Below are 15,159 nucleotides of genomic sequence, written 5' to 3' on the forward strand. Positions count from 1 at the left end.
AAGTTATGGTAAGTATAAGCCTGACATGTGATCGGAAGAAATGAAATACGAGAGCCTGGCCGGACCTCAGGATGTCACCGTGATTGCTGCCTATCATCGGGAATGTAAGAGAGTTGATATTCTGATCAGAGTTGTTGTTTTTTTTTTTGACGGTACGTGGGCCTCTCACTGTTGTGGCCTCTCCCGTTGCGGAGCACAGGCTCCGGACGCGCAGGCTCAGCGGCCATGGCTCACGGGCCCAGCCGCTCCGCGGCATGTGGGATCTTCCCGGACCGGGGCACGAACCCGCATCCGCTGCATTGGCAGGCGGACTCTCAACCACTGCGCCACCAGGGAAGCCCTCTGATCAGAGTTTTAAAGAAAGAGCTGGTGTTTTGAGGTTGCAAGAAAATACATGGGGCATTAACACATGCAGATGTCTTTGCAATGCCTGGTCACCATTATTTGACTCTCTGTGGCCCACGACCTGTCTCACGTGTGTGACCCCTCTTTGATGAGGAAATGTCTGGTTATAATAGCATCTGTCTGAACCATTTCTCAGCACCACTGGAACGAAACACAGCTCCTCTTGTAAGTCATTCCATTCAATAAATTCCACAGAGCACCCGGGTGCTGATATTAGAACCCACTGCCAATGACCTGATCATCTTTCTACCTGACATGAGGTGTAAGCCATGAAGATGACCAACGCCCGTGGCTTCAGATATACCCACAGGGAGTCGGTTATAGAGCATTGAACCAAGTTTTATCCTGATGTTGAAGTTCACGAGCATGGGCACATCCCACACATCTGTCCCCTTGTCCTCTTTGGCCCTGAGACACCTGGCGCCCCACGTTTATCTGGGCGGGAAGAGTATGGGGACCACCCAGGGCAGCACGGTTTTCTCAGGCGTCACCCCGCTCCTGCCTGTTGCTGGAATCATCTACACCCGAGGTCTTCTGACCCCAAAGTCTGTCTCTTCCTTCACACCATCCCACGTCTCTGCCTGTCAGCCTCCCATTTCTTTCTGGCTGTACAAACCCTTGCTGTGACTCGACAAGCCCTCACTGGGGGCTGTTTATGTGCCGGGCGCTGCAGAGGCAGAAATCATCACAGTGGGGATAGTTTCCAAATCAAGGAATGTTGTGCTCGTTTCCGATAAAGGGATTTCATTCCACATCTGGCTTCAAGAAACAGTCTGGGACACAGTGTTTGGATGCCAAGATGTTGGAATTTGAGGTATTGGGATCTTTATGGGAATAGCAGGACTGGGTATTTTAAATCATGACTTTTGGAAAGTTCAAAGTGAGAATTTGCCATAATGAGGTTGATGTACTGGTCCCATTCTCGGAAGCATCGTGAAACGCGAGTGTGATAACTAGGAACAGAGCAGGGCAACGAGGACAGGGGGGCCCCGAGTAACAGAGACGCCTGACCTTTGGCTCCCAGGCCATTCTGGAAGCACCGACTCCCTGATGCAGAAGTGGACTCCGTTCTGCTTGCCATGTGGATTTTTCTTTACTATTTTACTAAATTTTATTAAGTTAATATTTCATTTCATCTTCAGCATACTCAGAGGGAAACTCTGGTTTAGAGAAAAGGAATTGAAGTCAGAGGCTGACTGACCTGCCCTAACCCGACAGCCAGTAAGTGCAGAGCTGAGGCTCAGGTTGAACTTTTCCGGCCGTAGGGTTTTCCGTGCTCCTTTTGGTGCATCTCAGGTGCCCACGAGAAGGTTCAGTGTGTTCACTAGCTTGTGGTTTCCCCCAGCACCCCACCTTCTGACTCATCTCCTTGACCACTGGCTTCTGCATCACCTAGTACCTTCCAGGCCCACATCCTGGCAAGACCCAGAGAAGTCTGAGGGGTGTCAGCAGTCACCCCCGTGGGACCTCGTGTCCATTCAGTTGGCACAACCCAACTGTGCCTTCTCAAATGGTGCCTCGTGGGGATGGGCCCTCTGGGCTGTCTGCCCAGCCACACGCAGGCCAGCCAGACTGTCTCCTGGACGTGTACAGTTAAGAGTCAGGGGTGCAGGTCATTCTGAGCTAGGGCTCCGGTGGACACAGCACACACTGCACAAGCAGGGAAGACTCGTGTGGGGAGAGTATGAAAGACAGGAAGGGAGGAGGGAAAGAAAGATCAGAACAGATTCTTTCTTGTATTCATTCATTTCATTAAAAACCCCACCTCCTGGGGACCTTATTGGTGCTAGGCAGACACTAAAAATCACACGTCCTGGGGAGACGATGATGAGCAAAACCAGAAACAGTCCCTGATCTTTTAGATGTTTCTGGAGGACCTCCTGTGTACTGGGCCCTGTGCTACATGCTTGGGATGCCTCAGTGACCAAAACAGACAGAGATCCTTGCCATCTGAGAGCTTACGGTCTAGAGGGAGGGAGGCACATAAAAGCAAGAAAAGTAATAAAAATTTTTATAGAATGTTAGAAGGTGATAAGTGTGACGGAGAGAAGAAAAACAAACCTGTAGCCGACAGTGGGGTCAGGAGGGCCGGCTGTGGGGAAGGGGCAGGTTATAGTTAAAAGTGATCAAGGTCTGGGCTTTTGGGAGGTAATATCTGTGCTTAAGGATCAGCAGGGGCTCGAGTAGCTGTGCGAGGAGCATCTGGGCAGTGGGAGTGGCCTGAGTGTCCTGCGCCGACAGCAGGCCAGGCATTACCAGTTACCAAGGAACAGCAGAAGGCTGGTGTGGCAGGGGGTGATCTCAGCATCCCGGACAAGAGGTGGTGCTGGCTCCGGCCAAGACGGGAGTGTGGAGGTGTTGAGAAGTGGTTGGATGCTGGATATTTTGAAAGTAGGCTTTTCTGATGAAGTGGATGAAGTTTGGAAGAGGGTGTGAGAAAAAGAGGAGTCAAGGATGCCTCCTCCGCTGTTTTTTTGGCCTTGGATAATGTAATGGGGAAATGAAATTATTTTTTTAAAAAATCTCACAGGTGAATGCCCAATTACAACCTGTAATGCATACGCAGAAGGAGAGGACCAGGTGCATTAGTTTCCTGGGGCCTCCATAGCAAAGTGTCACAAACTGGGCAGCTTAAAGCAACAGGAATTTATTCTCTCACAATTCAGAGGCTGGAAATGTGAAATCAAAGTGCTTGTAGGTCTGCGCTCCCTCTGAGGCTGTGAGGAAAGGATCCTTCCTTGCCTCTTCCAGCTTCTGGTCCCCATGTGGCCCAGGATGTTCCTTGGCTTGTAGTGGCATCACTCTAGTCTCTGGCTCTGTGGTCATGGGCGGTCTCCCTGTGTGCTCCTACATCATCTTTCCTCTCTGTATGTCTGTCTCTGTATCCAGATTTCCCCTTCTTATAAGGACACCAGTCATTGGGTTTAGGGCCCTTATCATTGCCTAACTAATTTCATCTGCAACAACCCTATTCCCCAAAAAATTCACATTCTGAGGTTCCAGGGATTAGGGCTTGAACATATCTTTTTGGAGGACATAATCCAACCCATAACACCATGGTTTGCTATGCCCAACAAACCTGCCTCAATCTAGAAATCTGGAAGGCTTTCCTGGGGATGGGCTACAAGATGTGAAGCAGGATTAGAAGTTAAGAGTTTATCAGATGAAGAGTTGGCAGAGGGGATAGGAGAGAATTCCAGGTTGAACAGAACAGTGTGTGCAAAGGCCCTGTGGTGGAGAGAATATGATATATTTGAGGAACTAAAGCAAAGCCAGCATGCTGGAGCCCTGCTATGGTTATGGAGCAATATTATGGCCAATAAACATAGTAAAAAGTGCTCTTTATCATTAGTCATCAAGTAAATACAGATTAAAATCACAACGAGGTGTGATAGGCACTAGGATGGCTTTTTAAAAAAGGACAATATCAGAGCAGAAGCAAGAAGAACTACAATCCTGCAGCCTATGGAACAAAAACCACATTCACAGAAAGATAGACAAGGTGAAAAGGCAGAGGACTATGTACCAGATGAAGGAACAAGATAAAACCCCAGAAAAACAACTAAATGAAGTGGAGATAGGCAACCTTCCAGAAAAAGAATTCAGAATAATGATAGTGAAGATGATTCTGGACCTCGGAAAAAGAATGGAGGCAAAGATCGTGAAGATGCAAGAAATGTTTAACAAAGACCTAGAAGAATTACAAACGAGATGAACAATGTAATAACTGAAATGAAAACTACACTAGAAGGAATCAATAGCAGAATAACTGAGGCAGAAGAATGGATAAGTGACCTGGAAGACAGAATGGTGGAATTCACTGCTGTGGAACAGAATAAGGAAAAAAGAACGAAGAGAAATGAAGACAGCCTAAGAAACCTCTGGGACAACATTAAATGCAACAATATTCGCATTTTAGCGGTTCCAGAAGGAGAAGAGAGAGAGAAAGGACCAGAGAAAATATTTGAAGAGATTATAGTTGAAAACTTCCCTAACATGGGAAAGGAAATAGCCACCCAAGTCCAGGAAGCGCAGCGAGTCCCATTCAGGATAAACCCTAGGAGAAACACGCCAAGACACATAGTAATCAAATTGGCAAAAATTAAAACAGATAAAATAGACTTTTAATCAGATAAAATAGACTTTAAAATAAAGAATGTTACAAGAGACAAACTGTCACTGCAGATGACATGATACTATACATAGGGAATCCTAAAAATGCCACCAGAATACTACTAGAGCCAATCAATGAATTTGGTAAAGTTGCAGGATACAAAGTTAATGCACAGAAATCTCTTGCATTCCTATACAAATCATCAGAAAATCTACAAACAACAAATGCTGGAGAGGGTGTGGAGAAAAGGGAACCCTCTTGCACTGTTGGTGGGAATGTAAATTGATACAGCCACTATGGAGAACAGTATGGACGTTCCTTAAAAAACTAAAAATAGAATTACCATATGATCCAGTAATCCTACTACTGGGCATATACCCAGAGAAAACCATAATTCAAAAAGATGCATGCACCCCATTTTTCATGGCAGCACTATTTACAATAGCCAGGTCATGGAAGCAACCTAAATGCACATTGACAGATGAATGGTTAAAGAAGAAGTGGTACATGTATACAATGGAATATTATTCAGCCATAAAAAGGAACGAAATTGGGTCATTTGTTGAGACGTGGATGGGTCTAGAGACTGTCATACAGGGTGAAGTAAGTCAGAAGGAGAAAAACAAATATCGTATATTAACGCATGTATGTGGAACCTAGAAAAATGGTACAGGTGAACCGGTTTGCAGGGCAGAAGTTGAGACACAGATGTAGAGAAAAAAACGTATGGACACCAAGGGGGGAAAGCTGCGGGGGGGTAGGGATGGTGGTGTGATGAATTGCGTGATTGGGATTGACATGTATATACACTAATGTGTATAAAATTGATGACTAATAAGAACTTGCTGTATAAAAAAATAAAATAAAATTCAAAAATTCAAAAAAAAGAAAAAGGACAATATCAGGTGTGGGCAAAGATGTGGAGCAATAGAAATTTTTATACAGTGCTGGGATTGTGAAATAGCACAGCCACTTTGGGAATCTCTTTGGCAGTATCTGCTGAAGCTCAACATTCTCATACCTGTTAATCTAACAAATTCACTCTTATGCCTAAAAGAAATGCATTCATATGTGTACAAATGACATGTACAGGTAGGTTCATAGCATTATTATTCATGATACCCCCAAATAGTAATAATCCACATGTCCATCACCACTACAATGGATAAGTCATTTGTATATGCACACAGTGGAATACTATACAACAGTGAAAAGGAGTAAGTTACTGTTACCTGCAATAATATGGATGAATCTCACAGATTTCACATTGAGTGGAAGAAGCCAGGCACAAAAGAGTAGCTACAGAAAGTTTCATTTATATAAAATGAGAAAACAGGAAAACCAATCCAGGAAACCCAGGGCATCAGCAGTGAAAGCACAAGGTCCTAACCACTGGACCGCCAGGGAATTCCCTAATAGATTTTACTTTTAAATGTTTTTAATTTCATACTCTAGATGTTTATTGGTTTCCTTAGCCAGTGCAAGAAAATTTTTAAAAATTGGTTTGGGGTTTACAAAATGGCTTCAAAAACAATGATTGTTTCTTTTTAACCAACTTTACTGGTGACTAAGGCCTGAACTAGCAGGGAGCTCTGCTAATTTGCAGAAGGATCAGCTGATTTGCACCCAGGTAATTTTATGGGTTTATCACAGAGGTTTACTGAAGGTAGGTATTCAGACCACGTTATGGCCTTTTATGGGAGATTAGTTACTTACCTATAATAATCAGATGTCACATCTAACATTTTTAGGTAACCACTGCCTCCAAAGGAGCTAACTCGTCGGTAACTATGACGTTTCAGCCTCTGCTTCTAATATTTTTTTCTCAAAAGTATTTAAAAATAACTATTACTTTTTTCTGTTTCTGTCCAAATAGCACTAGGCTATTTTGCAAAGTGGCAGGCAGCTGTTTTAATTATCCTGGAATCACTAACTAGTTACATTCACTTGGATATAACTTTTTAATTTGCTTCCAGATGTTTCTGTATAGAGGCAGCCCATGATCATGAAATATGTACAATGGAGATCAATGATTTCACAGCAGCAGAGTGACTTTGAGATTCGCAGTCTTCTATATGTGCCATAAAGCAAAGCATTTTGCATAACGCCTAGAACATAGTAGGTGCTGTGTAGACACCTGGATAATTAAAGAATAATTTTATTTTATTTATTTATTTTTAAACATCTTTATTGGAGTATAATTGCTTTACAATGGTGTGTTAGTTTCTGCTGTATAACAAAGTGAATCAGCTATACGTATACATATATCCCCATATCCCTTCCCTCTTGTGTCTCCCTCCCACCCTCCCTATCCCACCCCTCTAGGTGGTCACAAAGCACGGAGCTGATCCCCCTGTGCTATGCAGCTGCTTCCCACTAGCTATTTTACATTTGGTAGTGTATATATGTCCATGCCACTCTCTTACTTTGTATTTATTTCTTTTTCTTCTCCTATTGCCGTGGCTAAAACTTCCCAAACTATGTTGAATAATAGTGGTGAGAGTGGACAACCTTGTCTTGTTCCTGATCTTAGAGGACATGGTTTCAGTTTTTCACCATTGGGAAAGATGTTGGCTGTGGTTTTGTCATATATGGCCTTTAATTATGTTGAGGAAGGTTCCCGCTATGCCTGCTTTCTGGAGAGATTTTATCATAAATGGGTGTTGAGTTTTGTCGAAAGCTTTTTCTCCACCTATTGAGATGATCATATGGTTTTTCTCCTTCAATTTGTTAATGTACTGTATCACATTGATTGATTTGTGTATATTGAAGGATCCTTGCATTCCTGGGATAAACCCCACTTGATCATGGTGTATGATCCTTTTAATGTGCTTTGTTTGCTAGTATTTTGTTGAGGATTTTTGCATCTATGTTCATCAGTGATACTGGCCTGTAGTTTTCTCTTCTTTTTGTGACATCTTTGTCTGGTTTTAGTATCAGGATGATGGTGGCCTCGTAGATGAGTTTGGGAGTGTTCCTCTCTCTGCTGTATTGTGGAAGAGTTTGAGAAGAACAGGTGTTAGCTCTTCTCTAAATGTTTGATAAAATTTGCATGTGAAGGCATCTGGTCCTGGGCTTTTGTTTGTTGGAAGATTTTTAATCACAGTTTCAGTTTTAGTGCTTGTGATTAGTCTGCTTATATTTTCTATTTCTTCCTGGTCCAGTCTTGGAGGGTTGTGCTTTTCTAATAGTTTGTCCATTTCTTTCAGGTTGTCCATTTTATTGGCATATAGTTGCTTGTAGTCATCTCTCATGATCCTGTGTATTTCTTCAGTGTCAGCTGTTACTTCTCCTTTTTCATTTCTAATTCTGTTGATTTGAGTCTTCTCCCTTTTTTTCTTGATGAATGTGGCTAATGGTTTATCAATTTTGTTTATGTTCTCAAAGAACCAGCTTTTAGTTTTATTGATCTTTGCTATTGTTTTGTTCATTTCTTTTTCATTTATTTCTGATCTGATCTTTATGATTTCCTTCCTTCTGCTAACTTTGGGGTTTTTTTTTGTTGTTCTTCTTCTTTCTCTAATTGCTTTAGGTGTAAGGTTAGGTTGTTTATTTGGGATTTTTCTTGTTTCTTGAGGTAGGATTCTATTGCTATAAACTTCTCTCTTAGAACTGCTTTTGCTGCATCCCGTAGGTTTTGGGTCATCGCTTTTTCATTGACATTTGTTTTTAGGTATTTTTTGATTTCCTCTTTCATTTCTTCAGTGATCTGTTGGTTATTTAGTAGAGTATTGTTTAGCCTCCATGTGTTTGTATTTTCTAAATTTTTTTCCTGTAATTGATATGTATTCTTATAGTGTTGTGGTTGGAAAAGATACTTGATACGATTTCAATTTTCTTAAATTTACCAAGGCTTGATTTGTGACCCAAAATAGGGTGTATCCTGGAGTGGGACATCCAACAGTGGTGCTTGTTGGCCGTTGGGTAGAGCTGGGTCTTAGCATTGAGATGGAGATCTCTGGGAGAGCTCTCACTGATTGATATTATGTAGGGCCGGGAGGCCTCTGGTGGTTCAATGTCCTGAACTCAGCTCTCCCACCTCGGAGGCTCAGGCTTGACACCAGGCGAGAGTACCAAGACCCTGTCAGCCACACGGCAGGTAAGTGGGGATTTTCTTGCCTTTTGGGAAGTCTGAGGCCTTCTGCCAGCGTTCAGTAGGTGTTCTGTACGAGTTGTTCACATGTAGATGTATTTTTGATGTATTTGTAGAGAGGAAGGTGATCTCTACGTCTTACTTCTCTGCCATCTTGAAGGTCCCCCTGCAGTAGGAGACTCCACTGAAGACACCAACCTCCGCACAAGCTAGAGGTGCAGAGGCATTTTTTTCAGAGGGTTTGCAGCTTGCTTTTCTTTTTCTTTTCTTTGTGCTTCGTCTAGTTTCATTGGCACTTCAGATCAGAGTGCCTAGTCAAGAATAATTTTAAAAGTAGGTTGTATATCGGTTATTATTTATATCTGTGTATCTCCTTTCCTTTCCTCATTAAAATTAAAATTTATTTTAATCAGTTTTATGAGCAAGTAGTTAAAGAAATCAAAGCATTAAAGGATTATAACAAATAAACAGTAGAATGGTGGTTGCCACGGGCTGAGCAGGAGGGGACATGGGGAGATGTAGGTTAAAGGGTATACATTTTCAGTTATAAGAAGAATAAGTTCAAAGGATGTAACATATAGCATGGTGATTATAGTTAATAATACAGTATTGTATAATACTTGAAAGTTATTGAGAGTTAAATCTTAAGCATTCTCACCGCACAGACAAAAAAGTGAGTTAACACCAGAGGTGACGGCTGCATTAATTATCTTGATCTTGGTAATCATTCCATAATGTATATGCATATCAAATCATCATGTTGTACACTTTAAATTGTATCTGTCAGTTATACCTCTGCACTTGCTCGACTTGATTGATTATTTCCTTTCCCATGTTAGGGAAGTGTTCAACTATGATCTCTTCAAATATTTTCTCAGACCGTTTCTTTTTCTCTCCTTTTTCTGGGACCCCTAAAATGGTGCATTTAATGTTGTCCCAGAGGTCTCTGTGACTGTCCCCAATTGTTTTCATATGTATCTGTCAGTTATTCCTAGTAAAGTTGTAAAAAACAAAAACAAAACAGTAGTTCCTGTTGAGGCATTCCACATTCCACCCCACCCCCTGACTGCCCCTGAATGCTGTGAATGGGGCAACTACTTCCAACTCTTTTAAATTGTTTCTTTGGACATTTAAATCTTGATTTCTAAATAATATGCACATATTGATATGTACTGGTTTATATAAATTTGGGACTTTATCTTTTGAATTCTTATTACGGAAGATGAGAATTTCAGCTCATTTTTAAAATCACTCCTTTACCCCTCTTTAATCTTTCCAATAAAGTCGCATCTCAGATTTTGGATAAATTTACATTTGAGGTTTTCATTGTTATGACTATAAATATTGCTTACTATTGAGCCAAGAATTATTCTAGTTTTGAGCCAAGAAATCGTTTCTTTTATCTAATTTCTTGACAACTTTTTGTTTTCCTGGAACTGCTCATGTTTTTAAAAACATCTCCCCACGCCCTGCAATAGTCTGTGTCTGTAAAATACCCTTCAGTATAACTTTCTATAAGGTCACATCTGTTCAATGATGTTCAGTCTGACTTTTGTTTCTTTTGTGTTTCTGTAGACATTCTTTCAGGATCCCTTTGACCTGCTGTATTCTGAATAGGTTGCTTTCTGGGTCTTTTACATCACTAGTATCTCGGGACTTCTTCACCATCATTCTGAGAAGTCCCTCCTATGTCGGAACGCTTTTTTTCTGGGTCTGATATCTTCCTCTTTTTGGTGTTCTGCCTCATTTTTGTGGAGCACATCCTACAGTAGCAGACATTTTATTGATATCATTTTTGGCATTCTGGTGTAATTTGGTGACATCTCTGGGGCTGGTACCTCCTCTTTCATTGAATTCTCCCAGATGCTTGCTTTATAAATGTATCATTGATTTTGCAGAGGTGGCTGTCATTTCCCAAAGAGTCAGCTTCAGGAAGGGCTCTTCAATCTCCTGACACCTTATTACGTTTAATTGACTGTCTGGGGTGCTCAGGAAGAGCTGAGATTGGCAGCAGAAGCAAACTATCCAGACGGGCAAAAACGGGAGCTGTAAATTGAATGTCAGGTACCAGTCAGTAGACTTTGGCGAATGACCCGAGGACAGCTGCTCCAAGCTTTCATGGTCCTGTAGGGATGAACACCCTGGGCTGTGGGGCGGCTCTTTCTTGTCCGCTTAGCCCATAAGCTGGCATTCTTAAGCTCTGCGTGATTGACATTTGGGGACGGGCGGCTCTTTGTGAGGTGCTGTCGTCCTGTGCGTTGTAGGATGTTTAGCAGCATCCCTGGCTTCCATCTGTTAGTTGCCAGTTGCACACACCTCCCCGAGTTGTGACAGCCAAAAATGACTGCAAATATTGCCAGATATCCCTCGGAGGGGGCAACGTGGACTCCTGTTAAGAACTTTAGACAGTGGGCCTCCTCTTTTCTCAGATTTTATAACTATTCTGGATATTTGAGGTTATAGAAAATGTGACACCAATGAACTGGAATAGTATTGCAATTCCCTGGAATTTTGTACAGTGTGAAATCATTCTTAAAACACCCATATTTCCATGATTTACCAAATATTCATTGTTTTAGGCGTACTGATACCTAGCATTTACTGAGTGTTCAATTCTTTTTGAGCCCATGCTTCTAAGTGCCAGGCCCTGTTGAAAGCACAGGCAGCATCCTGTCACTTGAACAGATGGGGAAACTGAGGCACAGAAGAGCATTTAGGCAAATTGCCTGAATTAATGCAGTATGAAAGTTGCAGAACTGGGATTCACACCCAGAAAGGACTTCAGAGGCACAAGCTCTTAATCAACGCACTGTGCAGTGGGTGATTTTGAGATGCCAACACCAGGACACAAGCACCGTGAGGGGACTTCAGTCCATCTGCCTGTTCTGAGCTCCAGGAAGGCAGGACAGCCTGTGTCATCTACCTTTGTATTTCTGTTGCCGGGGCCACTACTTGGCATATAGCAAAGACAAGGTGAAGGTTAATTTTAATAAATTAAGCTGTTCTAAGCACCAGTCTCATGGGCAGTTTATGAGAAAAGAGGAACCACAACAAAAACGGAGTGTGTATTATGGTTTCTTGAAAGAAGATGAATTGTGATATTGTAGGTCGTTAATGGGTTTCAGGTCTCCTCCACTGGGGGAATAAGTGCCTTAGATGAAGAAAGGGAGCAATTGTGTTATTATAGCCCTCAGGCTGGGATGGTGATCTCCCTGTTGACTGGTAATGTTGGGAGATGAGAGGCTATACTTAAGAGTTGTCATCGCTTTAACAAAATGCACTGAAGCACAGGTAGGACCATTAACACACACTTGCAAAATTTAGCTTTTCTTTGATGGCTCTAGAAGGCAGAACCTTGCAGCACCTCTAGGTCCTTATCGCAGACACCCTGTGTACCATCACACATGGAGGTGCTGGCTCACTGAGAGCTTGGGTCTCTGGAGAATGTAGACCAACAGTTTTTTAATTCACCTTCATTTGAGATGGTAGTGCTTTTAGAAGACCATGATATGTTAGCATTCTGACATTCTCTCAAAGCTGTTTCAAGATTGTTTCAGGAATGGGCTGGGAATGCATATGCTGTGTTGGTCCTGATACAAGGCTTATGTTAGCTGGTGCAGTGATGGATGAGCTCCGCTAATGGGACCCTTAGCCAAGCTGTTCCTCTGCTATAGCTGAGCTCTGAGCTTCCCATCAGTGTTGGCCATTACAAGTAAGAATTTGAGCTGAAGAGTACTCAGAGGTAGGGAAGATAGACTGGCTTATCATTCTTATCTGTTGACTGTCACTCAGACTTCTTTTCCCCTGATTATGCACTTGTGAAATAACCATAGGAAAATGGGATTCATGCAGAGAAGATCTTAGTAAATTAGAAAGGTTCACCTGGCTCACTTGTCTTTTTTTTTTTTTTTTTTTTAAGGTCAGGGCATTGTCTCTTCACATGGTAATAATACAGGGAAAATTCCAGAACAGAAACTTCACATACTTTGTAAATTCAGATCAAGGGAATCTTTGGTAGTAGTAGTAGCTGACACTCAGACACATCAAATGACTTAAATGCTAATAAATAAATTTTCACTAGATAAATTTAACCTTCAACTCCAAGTTCAAATATCATCTCTGACTTGGGACTTCCTGTCCGTGGTCTCCCCCAGACCAAGTTAGCTGTGCTAGGCTTGAGTGTTCCCATAGCAGTTTGCTCCTATTCTTGAAATAACACATTCCCTATTATGTTCTAATTCGTCTATTTTCATGTATTTCTTCCTGCCTGGATCCTGAGATTCTAGGAGGGGATGATTCACCTTTGTACCCCAAGCACCTGGCATGTGTAGGCTGGTATGTAGGAGACGGTCTGTGTCTGTTGGACGAATGAGTAATAGAACTCATTAAATTTCATCTTTTACACTGGGCAAGAGGAGGACTTATCATATTGAAATGTTTCCAGCTTGTTAATAATAAGCAACTCCTTTTTATGATTTAGAATAAGGAGTTCAGGGCACAATGACTTTTTTTTTTTTTTTTTCCAATTCCTCATTCTCTTCTATTCCTCCCAACCCCCTTCCTCAAAATCTCATAAAAAATTTTGTCTTAATTTTCTTCTATTCTGGGTCTTTTTGAAGAACGCCCCTCTCTTTTTTTGTTTCTTTTTAAATTGACGTATAGTTGATTTACAGTGTTGTGTTAGTTTCAGGTGTACAGCAAAGCTATTCAGATACACACACACACACACACACACGTATACATGTATATATGTATATTCTTCTTCAGATTCTTTTCCCTTATAGATTATTACAAGATATTGAGCATAGTCCCTGTGCTATACAGTAGGTACTTGTTAGTTATCTATTTTATATGTAGTAGTGAAGAGCACCCCTCTCTTTCTTTTCAGGCAGGTATTAATGAAAATGATTTTTACGACGGGGCGTGGTGCGCGGGAAGGAACGACCTCCATCAGTGGATTGAAGTGGATGCCAGACGTCTGACCAAGTTCACTGGCGTCATCACTCAAGGGAGGAACTCGCTCTGGCTGTAAGTGTGGCTGGACCCGTGCTTCCTAGACTCTGTGCCTTGAGTCTAAAGTTCTAGAGTTTAGACAGGGTCAGGGAGGTTGCAGAGAGGTATCTGGGGATAGGCGATAGAAAGGAAGAAAGTTGCAGTGAGGACAGGAGGCTGGCCTTGCTGTAGACATGCTGGGGAGGTGCATCTGTTGGATCAACACCTTCCCTGATACCGGAGCAGAGAGAAGGATCCATGGGTTAGGCTGAGGAGACAGAGGTGTTGTCAGACTCAGGCGGGGTAGGCAGGCAGCTGCCATCTTGGATCTGGGGCGAGCTACTGGTGCCCTGGTGGGCTGAACACAGCCTAATGTAGGAACCCTGCACAAGCAGTGAGTGACAGGTAATGGTCTCCAGCCACTGTCCTGGGGTAGAAGGGATGAATCTTCCAGATTCTGGGAAGAAAGATGAACTCTAAGCAGGTTCCCAAATAAAGAACCACTGGAGGAGGAGTAGAATTGAAGGAGGAGTCCGTCTGGGGCCTGACAATGAGACGGAAGAGCCCATTTTTCAGAATTGAGCTTGGGATCAGGGCTGGGTCAGTAATAATAGTAGTCCCAAGAGAGGTGGGCTGTAGCTCCTTAAAACTCATCTCATGGTACGTGTATACAACCGAATATTATTCAGCCTTAAAAAGGAAGGAAATTCTGACACACACTACGACATGCACGAACTTTGAGGACGTTATGCTCAGTGCGATAAGCCACACACAAAAGGACAAACACTGTATGATTCCACTTCCATGAGGTTCCTAGAACAGTTAAAGTCATAGAGACAGAAAGGAGGATGAACGGTAGCTGCCAGGGTCTGGCGGAGGAGGATAGGGTGTTATTGTTTAATGGGCATGGAGTCTAGTTGGGGACGATGAAAATTTCTGGAGATGGTTGGTGGTGATGGTTATACAACAGTGTGAATGTACTTGATGCCTCAGAATTGCATACTTCCAAATGATTAATTTTATGTTATGTGTATTTTACTACAATAAACAAAAAATATATATGTAAACAAAACAAAACCTTTCCACTTCAGCCCAGGGATGGTGGTGGAGACAGAGGCAGGACTATATCTGTGGGGTTGTCCTGTGGCTTAAGCTGTGTAGACAGCGAACATGCAGAGACTGGGCGTTAGGCAAGAATTAGGAGGGGCTGCAGGACCTTGGGTGCTCTCTTAATTTAAACAAGAAATTTTCAATTCTTCTAATATCTGTCTACACTGAGAAGCCAAGAGCACAAATGCCTTATATTTAGACATTAGGAAACTGACTGTGGACCTAGTTAGCAAAGAGCCCTCCTGTCCTGCCACCCCTCCCCCTGCCCTGACTGTACTGCACACTCAAATCCCATGTCTTGGTCCCTTTCAGGTTTTACTGATTACCAGTTGGCAACCACGTAAAGTCTGTCTTTGTTGATTAGATTCATTTTAATGCCTGGAAAGATCAACGTTAATAAGTAAACCAGGGCTTCCCTGGTGGCGCGGTGGTTGAGAGTCCGCCT

At 42.4% G+C, this 15,159-nt stretch overlaps 1 protein-coding gene across 1 annotated transcript in view; it reads left to right on the forward strand.

Annotated features, from left to right (window-relative positions):
* CPXM2 (carboxypeptidase X, M14 family member 2) overlaps nucleotides 1-15,159 on the forward strand; it is a 117,899-nt gene that overhangs the window by 33,917 nt on the left and 68,823 nt on the right. Inside the window, exon 4 of the mRNA XM_024751595.1 lies at nucleotides 13,501-13,640. Coding sequence (XP_024607363.1) covers nucleotides 13,501-13,640 — 140 coding nt within the window. The remainder of the gene's footprint in view (nucleotides 1-13,500; nucleotides 13,641-15,159) is intronic.

The sequence above is a fragment of the Neophocaena asiaeorientalis genome, unplaced genomic scaffold (genome assembly GCF_003031525.2).
Source record: "Neophocaena asiaeorientalis asiaeorientalis breed wild unplaced genomic scaffold, Neophocaena_asiaeorientalis_V1.1 scaffold108, whole genome shotgun sequence".
NCBI classification, from domain to species: domain Eukaryota; kingdom Metazoa; phylum Chordata; class Mammalia; order Artiodactyla; family Phocoenidae; genus Neophocaena; species Neophocaena asiaeorientalis.